At 48.6% G+C, this 21620-nt stretch overlaps 1 protein-coding gene across 2 annotated transcripts in view; it reads right to left on the bottom strand.

Moving 5' to 3' along the window:
• The window catches only part of ADISSP (adipose secreted signaling protein), a 72318-nt gene that overhangs the window by 9703 nt on the left and 40995 nt on the right, over positions 1-21620 (bottom strand). For both annotated transcript variants that reach the window (XM_053402204.1, XM_053402205.1), the window contains exon 4: positions 13908-14046. In XM_053402204.1, coding sequence (XP_053258179.1) covers positions 13908-14046 — 139 coding nt within the window. The remainder of the gene's footprint in view (positions 1-13907; positions 14047-21620) is intronic.

The following is a 21620-nucleotide window of genomic DNA, read 5'->3' as shown; positions in this document are numbered from 1 at the left end:
TTGTACGATGTGGGTTTTTTAATAAACCAAACCTAGCTTTTCCTACTGGCATGTTAAAAAGTCCAGGGAATTTTTTATATTGGGATTAATTGCCTTTGGGCAGCTACCAGCAATTCAATTTACCCCTACGCTCAAAGAGAGCAGTTCCTTCGTCTCCTTCAAGCCTTCTACTCTCCTCCTGTGTGCTAAACCTTGCACTCATAGGGTAATTTAAATGGTAATGGCCAGGGGAATTTAAATGGTAATGGGGGTCCTGCAGCCGCCAACTCACACCAGCCCCCATCTTCCAGGTCAGGGAACCTGGGTGATGGGAATGCATAGAATTGCAGAGTTGGAAGGGATCACATTCATCCAGTGCTTTTCTAGTTGCACTGGCTCCCGGTGGAGTACAGGGTCAGGTTTAAGGTGCTGGTTTTGACCTTTAAAGCCCTATGCGGCCTAGGACCCTCGCACCTACGGGACCGCCTTACCTGGTATGCCCCGCGGAGGACCTTAAGGTCCACAAATGGCAACACTTTGGAGGTCCCAGGTTGCAAGGTGGTTAGATTGGTCGCAACTAATGCCAGGGCCTTTTCAGTACTGGCCCCGACTTGGTGGAACGCTCTGTCCCAAGAGACTAGGGCACTGCGGGTCTTGACATCTTTCCGCAGGGCCTGCAAGACAGAGCTGTTCCGCCTGGCCTTTGGTTTGGACTCAGTCTGACCCTTCTGTTTCCCTCCCCTTATGGTTTTGATCTGTGGGCTACTTTTAAAATGAGGCTGCATTTTAAATAACATTTTAACCTGTATTTTGAATTGGGTGTTTTTTTCTATTATGTTTTTATTGTAATTTTACTGGTGTTAGCCACCCTCAGCCCAGCTCTGGCTGGGGAGGGTGGGGTATAAATAATTTATTATTATTATTATTATCACCATCATCATCATCTAGTCCAACCCCCTGCAATGCAGGAATCTCAGCTTGAGCATCCACGACAAATGGCCATCCAAGCTCTGCTTCTAAACCTCCAAGAAAGGAGAGTCCACCACCTTCCAAGGGAGTCTAGATCAAGGGGAGTAATAGTGCCACTGTATTCTGCTCTGGTCAGACCTCACCTGGAGTACTGTGTCCAGTTCTGGGCACCACAGTTCAAGAAGGACACTGACAAACTGGAACGTGTCCAGAGGAGGGCAACCAAAATGGTCAAAGGCCTGGAAACGATGCCTTATGAGGAACGGCTAAGGGAGCTGGGCATGTTTAGCCTGGAGAAGAGGAGGTTAAGGGGTGATATGATAGCCATGTTCAAATATATAAAAGGATGTCACATAGAGGAGGGAGAAAGGTTGTTTTCTGCTGCTCCAGAGAAGCGGACACGGAGCAATGGATCCAAACTACAAGAAAGAAGATTCCACCTAAACATTAGGAAGAACTTCCTGACAGTAAGAGCTGTTTGACAGTGGAATTTGCTGCCAAGGAGTGTGGTGGAGTCTCCTTCTTTGGAGGTCTTTAAGCAGAGGCTTGACAACCATATGTCAGGAGTGCTCTGATGGTGTTTCCTGCTTGGCAGGGGGTTGGACTCGATGGCCCTTGTGGTCTCTTCCAACTCTATGATTCTATGATTCTATGAAAATGTGACGGAACCTTTTAATATATGTTCAAATAAAATTGGGAAAGGTCCAAGAGATTATACATCTTCTCATCGCTGAGATTAGAATTTTTTGTCATATTGATGCAAAACTTAAAGCTTCTACTAGGAGATAAATGATCCTTTCACAAAGTGCTGCAGACTGGAATCCAGGGGCGTAGCTTACTAGGCAGCCATTTGTCTAAAATTTACATTACAAAACCCACAATAAGGTTTCTTTCCTAAACCTTGAATCTTTTGAAGGAGGTGGCAGTGTCTAAAGAATGAGGACAGGCAGCGATGTGGGTTTTCCAGGAAATTTGAACGGGCTCACTTAGAGAAATCAGAAATGCCTTATAGTGATCTAAAGGGGGGGGGAATTAAATTGCCAGCTTGTCTAACACTTGTTTGTAATTGACATTCACAGTTACTAATTAATCTGTGAAGCAGAACATTTTCCACAGAAAAAAGGGGATCCTTTAAGTCCAGTTCCTGCATTGGAGGGGGTTGGACTAGATGACCCTCGGGTCCCTTCCAGTCAGAGTTCTGCGATTCAGGAAGCCAAGAGCAGATCTGCCTGCCAAACATTCCTCCTGCCTGACAAGGAATTGTAGAGTTGGAAGGAAAACCCCCCAAGGGGAATCACAGCTGAAGCCTCCATGCCCACTCGCACCTGGGCCCCAAACACTCATCTCGCAGAAGAGGAAAGCAAAAATCACTTCCGTTTATTTTTCTCTAATAAAGCCACATTGGCCGCAACAAGCTCATGAATGTCCACCCGTTCTCCCGAGGGAGAGAGAGAGTGCGGGTTTATACACAATATAGAAAAATAAAATTTTGGGTGGGTTCCTACAAAGCGACATATTACAAGCATTAAGAAGTGGAAGCAGGACAGAGGTTCAAAGGACAGGCCAGAAGAGCTTTTTATCATGGTTTGGAAGGGGCAGGGTGGTAATGTGGACAGTTTATTCAGCCAGATCTTCCAGAGAATGGTGCAATCCTGCCTGGCTAGTTGGAGAGCAACAGAGGGTTGATGGAGCAGTGAGCAGGCCAGCTAAAAGGACTCCGAGCTGTTGAGGGTGGGGTGTCACTGGAGGCAGTCAATTTATTCTGATTTCCTCCCCATCCTTTGCAAAGATGCAGTGGACACAAGCAGTTCTCAAGACTCGAGCATCAGTTGTTTAAAAGCACAGACTTTGAAGAGAGAAGCTGGACACTTAGAAAAAAACTCCCATTTCCAGGAGGCAAGGTTCAAAACCTAGATCAGGGGTCAGCAACGTATTTCAACAGGGGACCGGTCCACTGTCACTCAGACCTTGTGGGGGCCAGACTATTTTTTTTTGGGGGGGGGGGGATGAACGAATTCCCATGCCCCACAAATAACCCAGAGATGCCTTTTAAATAAAAGGACACATTCTACTCATGTAAAAACATGCTGATTCCTGGACCGTCCGTGGGCCAGATTTAGACAGTGATTGGGTTGGATCCAGCCCCCGGGCCTTAGTTTGCCCACCCCACCCATGACCTAGATATACCTGTGATTCCCGCCCCCTCCAGTTCTGCTTACATCAAGAAAACTAGACAGAAAGGACCTACAAGGAGCCGCTCACTGAAATGACTTCTAAAAAGTAAATATAGCTCTGAGGGACTCAAGACGGCTGGGCTACAGCTCTGGGTTTGGGGGAGCAGGCAAAATATTGCCCTAGTGACCAGCCTCTCTCCTTGCCCCCAGCTGAATGAATCTCGCCCTTCCACTCCGGGCAGGTTGGTGGAAGCTGAACTGACTTTTATTTGGATTAAGGCACGATAAGTAGAGAAACTGCTCCACCTGCTGTTCACACTGGTACCCACTGGATGCCGCCGATGGGATTGGCAGTCCAAGACAGAGGTTGGGAAGACCCAGATAAAGCCATGCCAGTCTTCCTCTAAAATGGAAGGTAGGTCCAAATATACATACAGTGGTACCTCAGGTTACATACGCTTCAGGTTACATATGCTTCAGGTTACAGATTCCGCTAACCCAGAAATAGTGCTTCAGGTTAAGAACTTTGCTTCAGGATGAGAACAAAAATCGTGCTCTGGCGGCGCAGCGGCACTGGGAGGCCCCATTATCTAAAGTGGTGCTTCAGGTTAAGAACAGTTTCAGGTTAAGAACGGACCTCCGGAACGAATTAAGTACTTAACCCGAGGTACCACTGTACTTCAGACATACATTGTTATTCACCGTTGGCTTAAATTCCTATCCTGTTCCCCATGCAAAAGCACAGAATCCTTCCTTTTTGCTCGTGCAGTTGCGTTAATTATCCAACACCTTGTGCATTGAGATGCTTCGTGTGTGTGTGTGTGTGTGTGTGTGTGTGTGTGTGTGAACCCAACAATTTTAAAGGATATTATTATGTAAACACTTCATGTTTCTGGAAGGTGTCACTTTGTCCTGGATCTTAGGCAAGACAGTTGAAAAATTGCAGTGTTTTTTTGGTGTTTTTGTAAAAAAAGAAGAAGAAGAAACAGCTTAACAACTTTGGGGTTTTCCAGAATGTCCTAGTTTTTACTTTTTGAAATATGGCAATTCCTAGGAGTGGGGGAGTTGCATTGAATGGAATGTGGATATCGTATTTCATCTTCCCATGATGACGCTGCTAGGTGAAATTTCCAACTCCCCGTTAGTTAAATTATGTCTTGAATGAAGGGCTGCTGCTGCCCAAACATCACAGCGACTGATGCCAAAAGGTATTAGCACACTTAGGGATCCTGCAGAGTTATCACAGTTTGCATAACGAACTCAGTAGCACAGCATTGTGGCTAATACAGTCATACATTGGGTTAAAGACGCTTCAGGTTGCGCGTTTTCGGGTTACGAACTCGCCAAAACCCGGAAGTACCAGAACAGGTTATTTCCAGGTTTGGGCGCTCGTGCATGCACAGAAACACTAAATCGTGCTTTGCGCATATACAGAAGCACCGAATCGCGACCCGCGCATGCGCAGACGTGGTACTGTGGCTTGCGAACGTGCCTCCCGCACGGATCATGCTCGCAACCCAAGCATCCACTGTATGGACTTAACAGTCAATGTCCTCCTTAAACGGTGGCACTCAGAACTGGACATGGTACCCCAGAATAGAGTCAGAATACAGAGAGGAACTATTGCTTCCTTTGATCTGGACACTAGACTTCTGTGGACGCAGCCTTTATTCACAGTAGACTTTTTCTGCCGGATCACACTATTGACTGTCGCAATCCATAATTACAGCAGCATGCCCATCGTCAGGACGGATGGGGTGCCTGCGGAGGAGAATGCACGTATCGCAAAGGACATTTACGGGGTGCCCCATCGGTCCATCTCGACCCCTTGCTTGGCAGGCCAGAAGGACCCTCCCCGGCCTTGGAGGAGCTGGCTGCCAGCCTGCAGCTGTTGCCACCAGGAGGGGTGCCCAACTACAGCCTTGCGCCATCTCCAAAACGGGCGGGAGTGGATGGCCGCCTGCTGCAAGCCAGCCTTCTGAAAAGGGCAGCGCATCACCGAGAAAAGTATTCCTGGCACGTCTGGAACACTCTGCAAGAAGATCAATGCCTTGACTCAAATGCCAGAGGGCTGCCTCTCTGTGCCAATCAGATGCAGCCCTGTGCGGCAGGTGAAAAGTACGGCGCACCCTTAATCCAGCTCAGAAGGGGTGGAAATGCATGCGTTTTGTTTTCTCGCTGCAAGAAGCCACAGGGCGGGGGGAGGCAGCCAAGGAAAACTGCAAAGAGATAAAAGGAGCAGCAATGTTTGAAACACTGCATGGTAGATGTTTGCAGTTTGATCTTAGGAGTTGGAGGGGGCTCTTCCTTGCTCCCCCTTTCAGAAAAAAGAGACACACTGCCCAGACTTGCCCCCCCCCGGGGAGGTTGCCTCTGTGACTTCACCCCCGAAGGCACACTCCACTGTCTCTCAAGGCAGACAGATGCCAGCTTCTTTACACTGCACATAGCTAAACCGTGGAACTAGCTGCCACAGGAGGCATTGACGGGCACTGATTTTGTTGTTGTTGAGCCGTTTAGTTGTGTCCGTCTCTTCGTGACCCCCCTGGACCAGAGCACGACAGGCACTCCTGTCTTCCACTGCCTCCCGCAGTTTGGTCAAACTCATGCTGGTAGCTTCGAGAACACTGTCCCGCCATCTCGTCCTCTGTCGTCCCCTTCTCCTTGTGCCCTCCATCTTTCCCAACATCAGGGTCTTTTCCAGGGAGTCTTCTCTTTTCATGAGGTGGCCAAAGTACAGTCATACCTCAGTTGAATGTGCTTCAGGTTGAGCGTTTGCTCCGCGGCAACCCGGAAGCAACGGAGCGTGTTACTTCCGGGTTTCACCGCTCGCACATGCGCAGACGCTCAAAATGATGTCACGTGCATGCGCGGAAGCGGCAAAACGCGACCCACGCACGCACAGTCGTGCCTTATGTTCTGTTCAGGATGTGAACGGGGCTCCGGAACAGAGCCCGTTCGCATCCCGAGGTATTGGAGCCTCAGCTTCAGGATCTGTCCTTCCAGTGAGCACTCAGGGCTGATTTCCTTCAGAATGGAGAGGTTTGATCTTCTTGCAGTCCATGGGACTCTCAAGAGTCTCTGACTTGGATGGTTTTAAAAGTGGCTCAGACACATTCTTGGAAGGGACGGCTACTCACGGCTCCTATCCATGCTTTGCCCTCCACAGTCCGAGGCGGCAATGCTTCTGAAACCAAAGGAGGAGACAGCGCTCTGGGTTCGAGTCCTGCTTGCGGGTTTCCCAACGGGGCAAATGTTCAGCCAACGTTGAGAACAGGAGGCTGGAGTACACGGCCCACCAGGCTGATCCAGGAGACCCCTCTTATGTTCTTCAAAGGCCTGGAGGGCACCAGGTTGGCGAAGGCTTCTCTGAGCACACCTCTGGCAGCAACTCTTTCAGGGAATGAGGAGCCTGCGAGGGGTGGCTGTGTTTAGCGGCTGTGAGCTGCTGGGTGCATCTCAACATGCCGCCAAATTCCCTGTCGTCACAATCCTCTTCCATGTAGCGTATCATTAGTCACCCTCCGAGGCTAAATATAAAAACAAACTCAGGAGTTCCTGGACAGGATCCACCAAACAGACTCATTGCACAGAAGCCAGAAGGCGTCACGATCTTGAAACCTTCTACCCCGTTTGAGTCACGACTGAAGGGAAACCTCCACAAATGGAAGCGTCTCCTGTTTTCTCAACGAATGCATTCTCCCAGCGCAAGACATCTACTTGTTTTTCAAGGGGTAACTGGGCAATAAGCAAAGCGGGATTCGGCATATAGGTTAGGGCTGCAATCCAATCAGGATTTTCGGGACATTGCTGGCATCCGGGCGGAATTTTCGGAAGTTGATTAAAATATCGGGGGGGGGGAGGACGGGACTGGGAGTGCGGCAGCTCATATCGAAAGTGTTGATTTTGGGGGTGAATTTCTGAAAAGTAGCTAAAAAACATGAAGATTTTGTAAAAACAAAACAAAACCCTGAACCCCAAAACCCAACAACTTTTGTGTCCGGATTTTCCCTTCTTGAAATATGGCAACACTAATAATATACATTGATCTAATCTTTTATCATGTTGCACTTTTACAGGGTCCCTTGCAGACATTGCTGCTTGCTTCCTGTATAGGGAAGGGTTTCTTTATAATAAAAAAAAAAGTTTAATGTTTTATAATGTTTTTATATATTTTGGAAGCCGCCCAGAGTGGCTGGGGCAACCCACTTAGATGGGAAAGGGGTACAAATGATAAAATTATTATTATTATTCCTTCCAAAAGGAAGACACCAGGAGAGAACCAGCCTCCAATATCTGCCCTTTCCACTCATATACCCAACATGACTTGGCTGGAGAACTGTATCGCAACGTTGAGAGATGCAAAAATTTCGAAGGAGGGACGCTCCTTGCATCTTGTTTTGTGAAGAGCCAATTATGTAAGGCCCACTTTTCCACGCAAATCGAACTGAATTCCTCTCCCCTTCGTGAGTTACGCAGAATAATAGTAACTTTATTACCTATACTCTTGCCCATCTGACTGGGTTTCCCCAGCCACTCTGGGCGGCTTCCAGTACATATTAAAAAAGATGCACAGAATCAGAAGGCAGATGGGTTCTGCTTTGCCACACTGGGACCCTGAGTGTTTTTGTGCGTGAAAACCAGGCAAGGCCCCAACAGCTGAATCATTCATTCAGTTTGGTTAAAGGTGGAGGCAAAGACTGAAAAAACGAAGGCACAAAGAACAGAAAATAGAGGTGATCACAACCAGAGGTTGGAAGAAATACGTTCAGAAGAAAACATTGAGTCTATACTGGCTGGGACTGATGGGAGCTGTAGTTCAACAACATCAGGAGGGCACCGGGATGGCAAGGGCAGCTTTACACCCTTAGGTAAAGGTAAAGGGACCCCTGACCATTAGGTCCAGTCGTGGCCGACTCTGGGTTTGCGGTGCTCATCTCGCTTTATTGGCCGCGGGAGCTGGCGTACAGCTTCCAGGTCATGTGGTCAGCATGACTAAGCCGCTTCTGGCGAACCAGAGCAGCGCACGGAAACGCCGTTTACCTTCCCGCCGGAGCGGTACCTATTTATCTACTTGCACTTTGACGTGCCTTCGAACTGCTAGGTTGGCAGGAGCAGGGAAGGAACAACGGGAGCTCACCCCGTCATGGGGATTCGAACTGCCAACCTTCTGATTGGCAAGTCCTAGGCTCTGTGGTTTAACTCACAGCGCCACCCGCGTGTCCCCCTTTACACCCTTAAAGGATGATGTATGGCAGGCATGTCCAACAGGTAGATCGTGATCTACCGGTAGATCACTGGATGTCTGTGGTAGATCACTGGCTCCCCCAAAGAAGCTCTACAACTTTGGCCCCCCGAAAAAAAAGGTCAACAACTTTTCCCTGCACCCCTAAAAATGGGGCTTTCCTTCCTAACAAAAGCTCAACAACTTTGACCTGAACCCCAAAAAAGGAGGTAGATCACTGCCAGTTTTTAACTCTGTGAGGAGATCACATGTCTCTTGGGAGTTGGCCACCCCTGATGTATGGTATTGCCTTCCCAAATGATCCAAACAGATCCAAACAGTCAGCCATTGGCCTCGAAAACAAATCCCTTCCACCCTCCAGAAAAGGCCACCTGAGAATCTCTTGATTGCTCTTCAAGGTGCGGACAGGAATACAAAGAAGTATTCAGCAACACAACCCCCTTGGCCTTGTCTGGTGCAAAGCACCAGGTACCCCTAGCTGAGCAAAATGCACGATAAAGCATAAAAACGTAATTTGAGGCTTCGACAAGGACTAGAACCCCCAGGCGCCTTTTATCTGATTTGGCCATCTTTTGTGCCCCACACAGCGGAACCGTCATTTTTGAGGCAGCCCTCGTCACAAGGCCTGACAAATCCAGAGCGAGACCTGATAATCTGACAGTGCTGATAGCCTAGTTCTTTTAACCCGTGTGCACTCATCCTGCGCTCCTCTTTTATGGATTGGCTTTTAACCTTTTGCTTTTTGTCTGTTGCTCTAATTGTTCTCTCTGTTTTATGCCCTTTATAAAACAAAGCAGAAAGCTTTACAATAAAAAGATAGGAAGCGACACAACCCCCTTGCACAAAGCATCGGGTGCCCCTAACTGAGCAAAATGTGAAATTTGCATAACGGCAAAGCCGGCCCCATATATTTTGGCAAGAGAAAATGGAAGGGGAGAGCGAGCGAGAGAAAATTAGCCGAGTGACTGATTACTCCACAGAGATCTGGCAATTCCAGAGGGGCTGGAAGAGCACATCTTGTGCACTTCTGGGATCACAACACATCCAACCTGCCACGGATGACGCAGCCGAAGCCACTGCAAAGATTGCAGAAATGATCTAATTATCCAATTCTGTGCAGAGAGCAGACCTGCACCCTGTTTCTGCCGCTGCAACAGCAGGGAGAGATGCGAGCCGAGCCGTTTTGCCAGCAGCTGCAGAGGGTAAACATGCAAACCGATGACTCATCTTGTCACATTAAAACTTGCACACCAAAGTGGCCTTCCTTTCACAGCGCACGGCAGGATCCCTTGATAATTAGAAGCATCTCAAGGAAATTGGGGTCGGAAAGACACAGTTTTGTAGAGCACAAATCGCTAGGTGGCTCTGCGCTGCCTCCACGGCTGGAGGCAGCAATGATTCTGAATCCCAGTTGTTGGAGATTTCTTCCAGTTTCTTCCCATTCCAGCGGGAAGAAGGGAGAGTTGCTATTGTGCTCGGATCCCTCTTGTGGGTTTCCTACGGTTGGCCACTATGAGAATTAGATGCTGGACTAGATGGGCCGATGGCCTCATCCAGCAACCTCTTCTTATGTTCTTAGACCCAACGGAGCAGCCCTCCCCAACCAGATGTTTTCAGCTGCTGCTCCAAGCTGTGCTGGCTGGGGGCGGTGGGAGCTATAGCCCCAAACATCTGGAAGGCAGCAGGATGCTACAAAGGAACTTTAAAAATAATAATAATAATAATATTAATAATAATACAATTTTATTTATATCCCGCCCTCCCCAGCTGAAGCCGGGCTCAGAGCAGCTAACAACAGTAAAATAATACAGCATTCTAAAATCAATTCATTCTAAAATCAAATTAATGGCAACCATTGGGCTAGAGTTCTGTGAGGATCACCAAAGGAGGAGGTCAGACTGTGCCTTGGCCAAATGCCTGGTGGAACAGCTCCATCTTCTCAAATCCCGCAGGGCCCTACTCTCTTGTGACAGAGCATTCCACCAGATTGGAGCCACGGCCGAAAAAGCCCTAGCTCTGGTTGAGGCCAGGCTATGTGGCCCAGGACCTCCAAGATGTTTTAGTTTGAAGACCATAAGGTCCTCCGTGGGACATACCAGGAGAAATGGTCCCGTAGGTACGAGGGTCCTAGGCCGCATAGGGCTTTAAAGGTCAAAACCAGCACCTTGAACCTGATCCTGTACTCCACCAGGAGCCAGTGCAGCTGGTATAGCACCGGGTGAATGTGATCTCACAGCGAAGACCCCGTAAGGAGTCTCGCTGCAGCATTCTGCACCCGCTGGAGTTTCTGGGTCAGTCTCAAGGGCAGCCCCGCGTAGAGCGAGTTACAATAATCAAGCCTGGAGGTGACCGTCGTGTGGATCACAGTGATGAGGTCAGGGCGAGAGAGGTGTGCCTTCATCAGCCAAATCTGGTTCAAGGGACATCCTGGGTTCCTTATGTTGCTTACTTAGTTAAATGCACAGCCTGTCCTGTCCTGAAGAAGAAGGGAGGGCACCAGTACACAGAGATGGATCATAGGATTGTAGAGCTGGAAGGGACCCAAGGGTCATCTAGACCAACCCCCTGAAATGTAGGAATCACAGCGAAGGAATCTCTGACAGGTGGCCATCCAGTCTCCAGCGAAGCCCAACGAAATGGGTTCAAATGGCACCGGATGTGGCCTTGCTGGGTTGTGTCTCATTGATGGCATCCATCTCTCGAGCGAGAAACAATGGAGTGCACCTCTGGGGCGCTGTCTCATGAGACCAGGGCCCTGCAGGATCTGATTTCTTTCCGCAGGGCCTGTAAGACAGAAAAGCCAGGGAAGTCCCCAAATAGGGGTTCCATCACAGAAGGAGAAAGGAAAAAGAGGGGAAGGGGATCAAGTGGATTCCAAGCCAAAGGCCAGGCGGAACAAGTCTGTCTTGCAGGCCCTGCGGAAATAAATCAGATCCTGCAGGGCCCTGGTCTCATGAGGCAGAGCGTTCCACCAGGCCAGGGCCAGTGTTAAGAAGGCCCTGCCTCTGGTTGAGGCTAATCTGACTTCCTTAGGGCCCGGGACCTCTAGGGTGTTCCTATTTATGGTCCCTTGAGGCTCTCCGTGGGGCATACCGGGAGAGGCGGTCCCGTAGGTACGAGGGTCCTAGGCCGTGAAGGGCTTTAAAGGTCAAAAGCAGCACCTTAAATCTGACCCTGCACTCCACCGGGAGCCAGTGCAGCTGGAAAAGCACTGGGTGAATATGCTCCCATGGCAGAGACCCCGTGAGGAGCCTCGCTGCAGCATTCTGTACCCGCTGGAGTTTCTGGGACAGCTTCAAAGGCAGCCCCGCATAGAGTGAATTACAGAAGACCCTCGGAGCTGGACCTCAGTGTCCAGGCTGAACGATGGGGGTGGAGACGCACACCTGCCACCCCCACAAACCCCAACCTACACCCTGCTTCAAGCGAGAGATAATCCCAAACAGGAAGACAAGGCTCTTTCTTCCCAGCCAGATTCTGCAGGCCAGCCTGCGCTTCCCAGATCAAACCTCCCTCGCATTCCACCCGGCTGGAGAAAACAAGCGGGCACCTGATCGCTCACATCCATCATCGGGTTTCTCCACCCTGCACAGCTTTCTCAGAGGCTGCATGTTTCCTGCATCCGGTCTCCTGCGGGCACAGCACGCCCAAAATCGTAGGCTTCAACACAGCAACACAACTTCTCACTGTGTCTCTCTTGCAAAATGCCAAAGAAAGCGAATCTTGTGTTGTTCCTCCCCAGGAAGAGGCATGCGAGAGCAACCCATAGGAAATAGATGAAGGTTATGGACTATATGGAACTGGCGGAAATGACTGGCAGAATCCGAGACCAGGGAGAAGAGTTGGTGGAAGAAGATTGGAAGAAATTTAAAGACTATCTGCAGAAATATTGTAAAATTAATGAATGTTAAAATGATGCTGGATTGAAATTAAGTGGCATTAGCAACAAGGTTAATAAATATTGAGTTCGTAACCCGAGGTACCACTGTAATGTGAATGCTTATTTAAATCCTGCCATCAAGTCTATTGACTTTCTTTGTTTCTGCAAATATAATATGAATGGATCCCAATCTTTTTCAAAGTCTCTGTTGTCTTTTTCTCTTAGTCTATCTGACATTTTTGAACCTGAAACTGTTCTTATCCTGAGGTACTTTAGCTAATGGGGCCTCCCACTGCCATGCGATTTTTGTTCTCATCCCGAAGCAAAGTTCTTAACCCGAGGTACTATTTCTGGGTTAGCGGAGTCTGTAACCTGAAGCATCTGTAACCTGAAGCGTCTGTAACCTGAAGCATCTGTAACCCGAGGTACCACTGCACAAGAAAGGAGATTTCGACTGAACATCAGGATGAACTTTCAACAGTGAAACAGTTTCCCTAAGAAGGTGATGGACTCTCCTTCCATGGAGGATTTTAAGCAGAGGTTGGGTGGCCATCTCCCATGGGTGCTTGAGCTGAGATTTCTGCACTGCAGGGGGTTGGACTAGATGACCCTGGGTGCCCTTCCAGCTCTGAGATTCTATGAGGTATGGACATCCTGTTCTTAAGAGAGGCCAACCAGATGCCCATTAGGGGAAGCCCGCAAGGAAAATCCAGTAACAAGAACACTCTCCCCACTTGTGATTCCCAGCGTTCCCTCTGACCGAGTCAGACCATTGGTCAGTACTGCCTATACCAGTGGCTCCCAATTCTTTTCAGGGCACCGCCTGCTTGGCTCCATGAACTCATCCCCAGTGCCCTGCTTAATCTTATAAACTGCTCTCAAGTTGCCTCTTGCCTTTTCTGCAAAGTAGGAAGTCCCAGAGAGGAATCGCTCCACCTCCTTGGTCATTTTAGTAGCTGTTTCCCAGGTTGAGCTACACAACATCCCTTTTGAGGCAAGGCAGCCATAACTGTACCTTGTATATTCCAAACGCGATTGCAGCACAGATTCGTACAGAGGCAAAGTCAGAACCAAGAGGGGAAACACTGGATGTGTGTGGGTGTGTGTGGGTGTGTTTTTAAGAGGATCAATAAAACAGGTGGAAGAAGACTGGAAGAAGTTTAAGGAATATTTGAAAAAATATGTTAATATTTAAATCTTACAACAGCTTTGGAACTGGATTTAGGCTGTAGGGTTAGAAGTAGAAGATAGTGTCTTTTAAAACAGTATCATTTGTAAGTGATAAAATGTGAAGATTTTTATGGTTAAAGTAAGTGCGATAAAAAAAATGGTTAGAAATTATGATATATGTAAACTGCTAAAGATGAGGCAAAATGAAAATCAGATGGGGGGACTTGGGGAAGCCCAGCTAACAAGGTTTAGAAAAAAATAAGGATAAGACAAGAATCTGTTTGTATTGTTTCTTTTTCTGTTTGTGTTGTTTATTTGTGTTATAAAATGATTTTTTAATTTTTTTGGAAATAAAATAAAACAGGGTTTTCAGGACATAAGGAAGAGCATTTTAAGAAACAGAGAATCTCAAGACCGCAGGAAAGGGTCCCCTTCGGATACACTCATCGTCTCGCAGCGCAGAAGGTGACGCAAGGCAGAAAGACCTTACCTTCCGTTGCAGGCGCTATGCTGGTCACGCGGAGATTCAGGTTGGCCAGCTGAGCGGCACAGACATCCTGCCCCAGCCGCTGCACAAAGGGCAGGTGGAAAGTGATCTCGTACTTGTGCAGAATCTTCAAGAACCCAACCTGGAGAAGGAGAAGGGGCAAGAGAACCAAGCTTTCACTGTAGTAGTAGTAGTAGTAGTAGTAGTAGTAATAATAATAATAATAATAATAATAATAATAATAATAATAATAATTGCACAAGTGCATTGCCACAAACTCAGAAGTGACAGGAAAGGGGGGCACTCCACAAGATGACCCAGAATGCAACCCCCACACAAATCAGGGGGTGTCTAATGCCATTATGATATTGTCAAGTTATACTTCAAATTCCTTTCCTTACACAGTGGTAAGGTAAAGGGTAAAGGGACCCCTGACCATTAGGTCCAGTTGTGGCCGACTCTGGGGTTGCGGCGCTCATCTCGCTTTATTGGCCGAGGAAGCCGGCGTACAGCTTCTGGGTCATGTGGCCACCATGACTAAGCCGCTTCTGGCGAACCAGAGCAGCACACGGAAATGCCATTTACCTTCCTGCCAGAGCGGTACCTATTTATCTACTTGCACTTTGACATGCTTTCGAACTGCTAGGTTGGCAGGAGCAGGGAACGAGCAACAGGAGCTCACCCTGTCGCAGGGATTCGAACCGCCAAGCTTCTGATCGGCAAGTCCTAGGGTCTGTGGTTTAACCCACAGCGCCACCCACGTCCCTTTTTATACAGTGGTACCTCGGGTTAATTAGTTCTGGAGGTCCGTTCTTAACCTGAAACTGTTCTTAACCTGAGGTACCACCTTAGCTAATGGGGCCTCCCGCCGCTGCCGTGCTGCCACCGTATGATTTCTGTTCTCATCCTGAAGCAAAGTTCTTAACCCGAGGTAATATTTATGGGTTAGCAGAGCCTGTAACCTGAAGCATCTGTAACCTGAGGTACCACTGTAATCCCTAGAGTGGAGTCTGCCTTTTTCACAGGCCCCCCCCCCAGTGGGTCTACATCTTCATCGAGCTATCCACTGGAGCCCCCAAGGTCTCGTTCCTGGTCCATCACTGCCAGTTCAGACCCCATGGGCGAATATGCAAAATTAAGATTAATTACCCTGCATCGCTGCGCCCTCATTGACATGAAACTGCATTTCCTGCTTTTCCACCCATTCATTCCATTTGGAGAGGCCCTTCTAGAGCTCTCCACAATATCTTTTTGTTTTAACGGCCCTGAAGAACTCAGCAACAATTTATCCTGACGCACAATGTTTTCAGGGACGCCCACACAGCAGTTGGTTGTCAACCCTCTGCGACTCATGCACACCAATGTTTTCTGCGGCGCCCCCGCAAAACACCACCGTCAACAAAACACCGTCGTCTCGTACAAATCTGGATTTTACCCTTTCCACTGGGTTTTCTTCCTGATTGGATTTTCAGGGGGAAACGGTGAACCGGGATTAAACCGGGGCGTGCGGGTTGCGTTATACGGGACGGCCTTTTGCTGAAGGCCATTGGCAAGAAGTTTACACCCAGATTTGAGGCCCCTGATGAAACAGGCGGACTGGAAACAGGGTCAGTGTGAGAGCCAGCCTGGGAGGGTGTAAGGCCGGCAGCCCTCCCTGCTTGCCTCTGAGCGGAAACAAATCACTCGGTTATGGCAGGTGGAGAGAGCTGGATGCACGGCACATTAGGCGTAATCGCGCAATTACACCCGAAAGGCAGAAATTAGGCATAATTTATATAATTGCTTCGAGCGCAGAGCTTAGCTTCCCAGGGCAAATGATTTGAGGCAGCGAGAAAGGGGATGAAGACGTATTGGGCTGCGGAAAGACTCACACGGTCCTTTTTTTAAAAAAAAATGGAACGGCAGGTGATGAGAACACAAAGTACAGTGGAGCCTCCGGATACGAATTAAATTTGTTCCGGGGGTCCGTCCACAACCCGAAAAGTCCGTGGGCAGAGGCGCCGCTTCTGTGCACAAGTGCATCGTGATTGAGCGCTTCTGTGTATGTGCACGGTGCGCAGAGCACTTCTGCGCATGCCTGTGGAGCGCAGAGTGCTTCTGCGCATGTGTGCATGGTTTGCTGTGTTCATAAACTGAAAGTTACGTTTCCAGAGCGGTACGTAACTAGAGGGTCCACTGTAGTGCCAATGGGAGCTATAGACCTAAATATCTGGAGGGCACCAGGCTGGCAAAGAACGGGCATCTTCAGCCAGGAACCCCCAACGGGGAACCCTGAGGATCATCTAGTCCAACCCCCTGCTCTGCAGAAATATGCAGCTGTCCCTTACAGGGAATCGAACCTGCAACCTTGGCGTTATCAGTACCACGCTCTAACCAACTGAGCTATCCAGACATAGGGTGTTAATCAGACGAAGGCCTGGTTAAGCCAGCCGAAATCTGGTTCCTGCATAAAGAGTCTGGAAACCAAGCCTTTTGAGGAAGGGCTGAGGGAGTCGGGAGTGTTTAGCTTGGAAAAGAGGAAACTGAGACGAGATAGGACAGCCATCTTCAAATGGACCCATGGAAGATGGAGCAAACTGGCTTTCTGCTGCTCCAGAGGACCCAAATCAATGAATTCAAATTACAGTGGTGCCTCGGTTTTCAAACAGCTTAGTTCCCGAACAACTCGGAACCCAAATGCTGCAAACCTGGAAGTAGGTGTTCCGGTTTTCAAACTTTGTCCTGGAAGCCGAACATGCTCCTGAGCTTCCATTTTTCCTGTTGTGCAGGAAATTTGAGTCACCCCCATCCTAATTAAGGCTTATTTGCTCCCGTTTTTACCCTTAAGCAGCAGATTTAAATCTGTCCGTCCCCCCCCCCCCTCGTAATTAAAGCCTTCCACTTCGGATTGCAGTGTTCTGAGGTGATATTCAGTGCTTTTGTTTTTGCGATTTCTTGCGTTTTTGTTTATGTGGCGTTTCATTTTTGTGTCTGTGGCTTGTTCTTCGTTTTATGATTGATTGATTGATTGATTGATTGATTGACTGCGGAAATGGATAAAAGCCCCCCAATCCAAACAATGACTATAAACCGTGCAGGTAAGAAAAAAATTAATTTTAATTAAGTTTAGTTATCTACAATACTGCCTTATTTATTTTATAGCACAGAACATTTGATTATTGCTTTCATTTTATGGATCAATGGTCTCGTTAGATAGTAAAATCCATGTTAAATTGCTGTTTTAGGGGTTGTTTTTAAAAGTCTGGAATGGATTCATCCATTTTGCATTACTTTCTATGGGAAAGCGCGCCTCGGTTTGGGAAAGCTTTGGTTTTGGAACGGACTTCTGGGACAGATTAAGTTTGACAACCAAGGGACCACTGTACACAAAAGGAGATTCAGACTAAACAGTAGGAAGAACTTTCTGACGGCAAGAGCAGACTGGCAGTGAATGAGACTGACCGCCCGTGGGTGGGTGGAAGGTGGCAGGCTCTCCTTCACCGGAGAAGTTGGCTGGATATCTGTCCAAGATTCTTTGGCTGTGATTCCTGGATTGAGGGGTTGGAATAGATGTCCACTGGTGGTCCCTTCCAACTATCTTATGGTTTTATGGCTGGGACCAGGGCGGTTGGGTCCTCCATTTCCTAACAAGCCACTCAAAGCATGTACAAATAATAATTATTATTATTTATACCCTGCCCTCCCGGCCAGAGCCGGGTTCAGGGTGGCTAACACCAGTAAAATTTAAGTAAAAACATAATAAGAAAAAAAGAAAAAAACAATTTAAAAAACAGGTTAAAATGCAATTTAAAATGCAGCCTCATTTTAAAAGTCAAAACCATATGGGGAGGGCAACATAAGGGTCAGGGGAGGGCAAAACCATAAGGGGAGGGCAAACCGAGTCCAAACCAAAGGCCAGGCCTTGCAAGCCCTGCGGAAAGATGTCAGTCCCGCAGGGCCCAGTCGCTTGTGACAGAGCGTTCCACCATGTCGGGGCCAGTGCTGAAAAGGCCCTGGTCCTAGTTGAGACCAATCTAACCACCTTGCGACCTGGGACCTCCAAAGTGTTGTCATTTGCGGACCTTAAGGTCCTCCGCGGGGCAGACCAGGAGAGGCGCTCCCGTAGGTATGTGGGTCCTACGTGGGTCCCAGTCAGGGTTGGCGAAACCCTTTCCAGCCCCAGAGCCACGTCTTCACATAAGATGCCTCTGCCCCACTCAACAGCGTCATATGCCCCCACCCCAAAAGTGGCACACCAGGGAATGCTACCCTTAAGGTACTAAAGCACCCCCCTGCAAAAATCTCTCTCTCTCTCTCCATCACTCTCTCTCTCATGATGCCAGGTTCATACAGTTTCCTGCTCCAAGTACGAACAAGCAAAGATGAGGACGGCGAAAACTGCTTTGTGCATGTTCCAAAACATTTCCAGCTGCACGTCGGCAGCCGTTAAGCTGCACCAGCCTGGCTGCTTTCGCAGTTTCTTTGATCGCGGCGAGGCCTTAATGTGTTAGCAACGGCGCGCATCAGTAAATGAGATTCGGTGCCTGAAAAGAGCCCAGAAGGGTGGGGGGAGAGTAATCTGGGCGACTCGTTGGGAAGCAGATCTGCTTCTGCAGAAACGCCTCCGTCCAGGTTGAGAAAGTGGCTGAAGACTAAAAGCAGTTTAATAATACTAATAATAAGATGTACTTCACAGGCCTTCCCAATAAATGCTTTGCTGCGATAACACTTAGGTCTGCTTAATAAGAGCCTTGATGAAGGGAGCGCTGCACTCAAGCAGCCCAGATCCTGGCCAAGTCAAGTGTCATTTTGCAACCGACGCAGATCACACACTCCATACGGCAAGGGACTCTAGCTCAGTGGGCAGAGCAAGTATCTGGCATGCTGCTGGTCCCGGGTTCAGTCCTAGCAGCTCCAGTTAAAACCTCACTTCACTTAAGACCAAGGAGAGCCACTATCACTCAGAGCAGATAAAGTGGGCATGAACAGGCAACATGCTAAATAAACCATAGTTTAGCAAGCCATGGGGGGAGTTCAGAATCTTTCGTTTCGCTTTCGGCAAGCCACAGTTTCCTGTGCTATCGAAACCCAGAGCAATGGCCATCTAACTGTAGTTAGTTAACAGGCTTCAGAAACTGTGAAATGGCACTGGCCTGCTTTAAGCTAACCGCAATTAAGGACAGGCTGTCTGTCAATCTGGGCCACATGACGAATCACAGTTAACTCGGGAGGAGGGGACTAGGCTGATTCACTTCTCTCTGCCATGGTTTAGGGTGGCGCTCCAAGGCAGCCTAGCCTAACCTGGGGCTTCCTATGTCCACTATAAAAAGAATTCAGTGGCATTGTGCGGAGAGATAACTCAAGTGCTTTGAACACAGGAGGCCCCAGGCTGAACACACAGAACCTCTGGCTAATAATAATAATAATAATAATAATAATAATAATAATAATAATAATAATAATAATAATAATTTAATATTTATACCCCACCCATCTGGCTGGGCTTCCCCAGCCACTCTGGGCAGTTTCCAACAAAATATTAAAATACAGTAATGCATCAAACATTAAAAGCTTCCCTAAACAGGCCTGCCTTCGGATGTCTTTTAAAAATAGGGTAGCTGCTTATTTCCTTGACATCTGATGGAAGGGCGTTCCACAGGGCGGGTGCCACTACTGCGAAGGCCCTCTGCCTGGTTCCCTGTAACTTGACTTCTTGCAGTGGGGGAACCGCCAGAAGGCCTTGGCGCTGGACCTCAGTGTTCGGGCAGAACGATGGGGGTGGAGACGCGCCTTCAGCAAAGAAGGGGATTTGGAGAGCAGTGCTTGAAACTGGTCCTATGGACTTGGAGAGCAGCTGGCTACCCAAACAGGCCACCCAGGGCCACCTGCCTTCTTTGACCACTGGCCAATTTAGGTGGGGCTGATGGGAGCCAAGGAATTCGAAAATATCTGGAGGGCTACAGGTCCCGATCCCCAAACCACTGCCAAAAAGTCCTCCAATAAAGGCAGCTTCGTAGTTGTGCCAGCAGGCAAGATCTATACCGATAAATATTTTAGTGCCCTTGAAACGGCATTTAATCCTGCCTGAGACAGAATAGTAGCTGAAATAGCTTTCTCTGAGCAGAAGGAAATTAAGATCGAAAGCTCCGGGACTGGGGGGCTGAGAGGGATTGTAACCTTAATAAACACACCCAACGACCAAGTGAAAAAGCCCATCCTCCGTACGTTACTGGAGAACTAGAGAGCAAGGAATGAGATAATACCCAGCAACTAGCTCCAATTTCGCTTTTTCCACCCTGTTGGTTTCACGCCTAGCAAGGGAAGAATAAGAACGCAGAGGCGGAAGAGGCTGCTGTAATCAGGCTGTTCCTGGAATGAAACTTGGATAATTGGTTTTTATGTCCAAAATGCCAGAAGTAATTAGGCTTGGCGGGAGTGCCGCGCAGATAAAAATGGGAAGGCCTGGCAGAAAAGGGAGCTTGATGCCATCTTGTAATTGCAGGGCTCCCAAAAATGCTGTAAGTCAAGCAGCCTCAGCCTCGTCACCTCGCATGCAGGGTCACCCTGGTGTATGCAGACGTGGGACTTTGTGTTTGAGGAGACGCTCTGCCCATGCTCAGAGACACGTGGAGGCTCAAAGACCGAAGGCAGTTCTGAGATTTGAGTTCCTTTAGCTAGGCATGTGCCTTTGTGTGTGTGTGCCATACAAACTCCCAGCTGCCTCTGAAGGCCGCAGCACATCTAACACACAAGATAAATATCATGACACAGCAAAGAGGATGCAACAAGGAGGGTATCCAACGTGTAGCGCTGCCAGATTTGGCCAGGGCTGAGAGGAGATGTACTCCAACAAAACTCTCTTCTGCCTTGGTCAGACCACACCTGGAATACCATGTCCAGTTCTGGGCACCACAATTTCAGAAGGATGTTGACAAGCTAGAAAGTCTGCAGAGGAGGGCGACCAAGATGATCAAGGGTCTGGAAACTACACCTTATGAGGAACGGTTGAAGGAGCTGGGTGTGTTTAGCCAGGAAAAGAGGAGACTGAGAGGATATATGATTGTTGTTGTTGAGTTGCTTAGTCGTGCCCGACTCTTCGTGACCCCCTGAACCAGAGCACGCCAGGCACTCCTGTCTTCCACTGCCTCCCGCAGTTTGGTCAAACTCATGCTGGAAGCTTCAAGAACACTGTCCATCCATCTCGTCCTCTGCCGTCCCCTTCTCCTTGTGCCCTCCATCTTTCCCAACATCAGGGTCTTTTCCAGGGAGTCTTCTCTTCCCATGAGGTGGCCAAAGTCTTGGAGCCTCAGGATCTGTCCTTCCAGTGAGCACTCAGGGCTGATTTCCTTCAGAATGGAGAGGTTTGATCTTCTTGCAGTCCATGGGACTCTCAAGAGTCTCCTCCAGCACCAGAATTCAAAAACATCAATTCTTCGGTGATCAGCCTTCTTGATGGTCCAGCTGATAGCCATCTTCAAATATCTGAAGGGCTGTCGCATGGAAGGGGTTGCAAGTTTGTTTTCTCCTGCTCTGGAGGGTAGGACTCGAACCCATGGCTTCAAGATACATCAGGAAGAACTTTCTGACAGTAAGGGCCATTAGACAGTGGAGCAGACTCCCGCAGCAGGTTGTGGGCTCTCCTTCCTTGGGGGTTTATGAGCAGAGGTTGGGTGGCCACCTGTCATGGGTGCTTTAGCTGAGATTCCTGCATTGCAGGGGGTTGGACTAGATGACCCT

This window comes from Podarcis raffonei, chromosome 9, assembly GCF_027172205.1.
Source record: "Podarcis raffonei isolate rPodRaf1 chromosome 9, rPodRaf1.pri, whole genome shotgun sequence".
Lineage (NCBI taxonomy): Eukaryota > Metazoa > Chordata > Lepidosauria > Squamata > Lacertidae > Podarcis > Podarcis raffonei.
The sequence above is the reverse complement of the archived record's forward strand: the minus strand, read 5'-3'. Positions and strand labels throughout refer to the sequence as shown.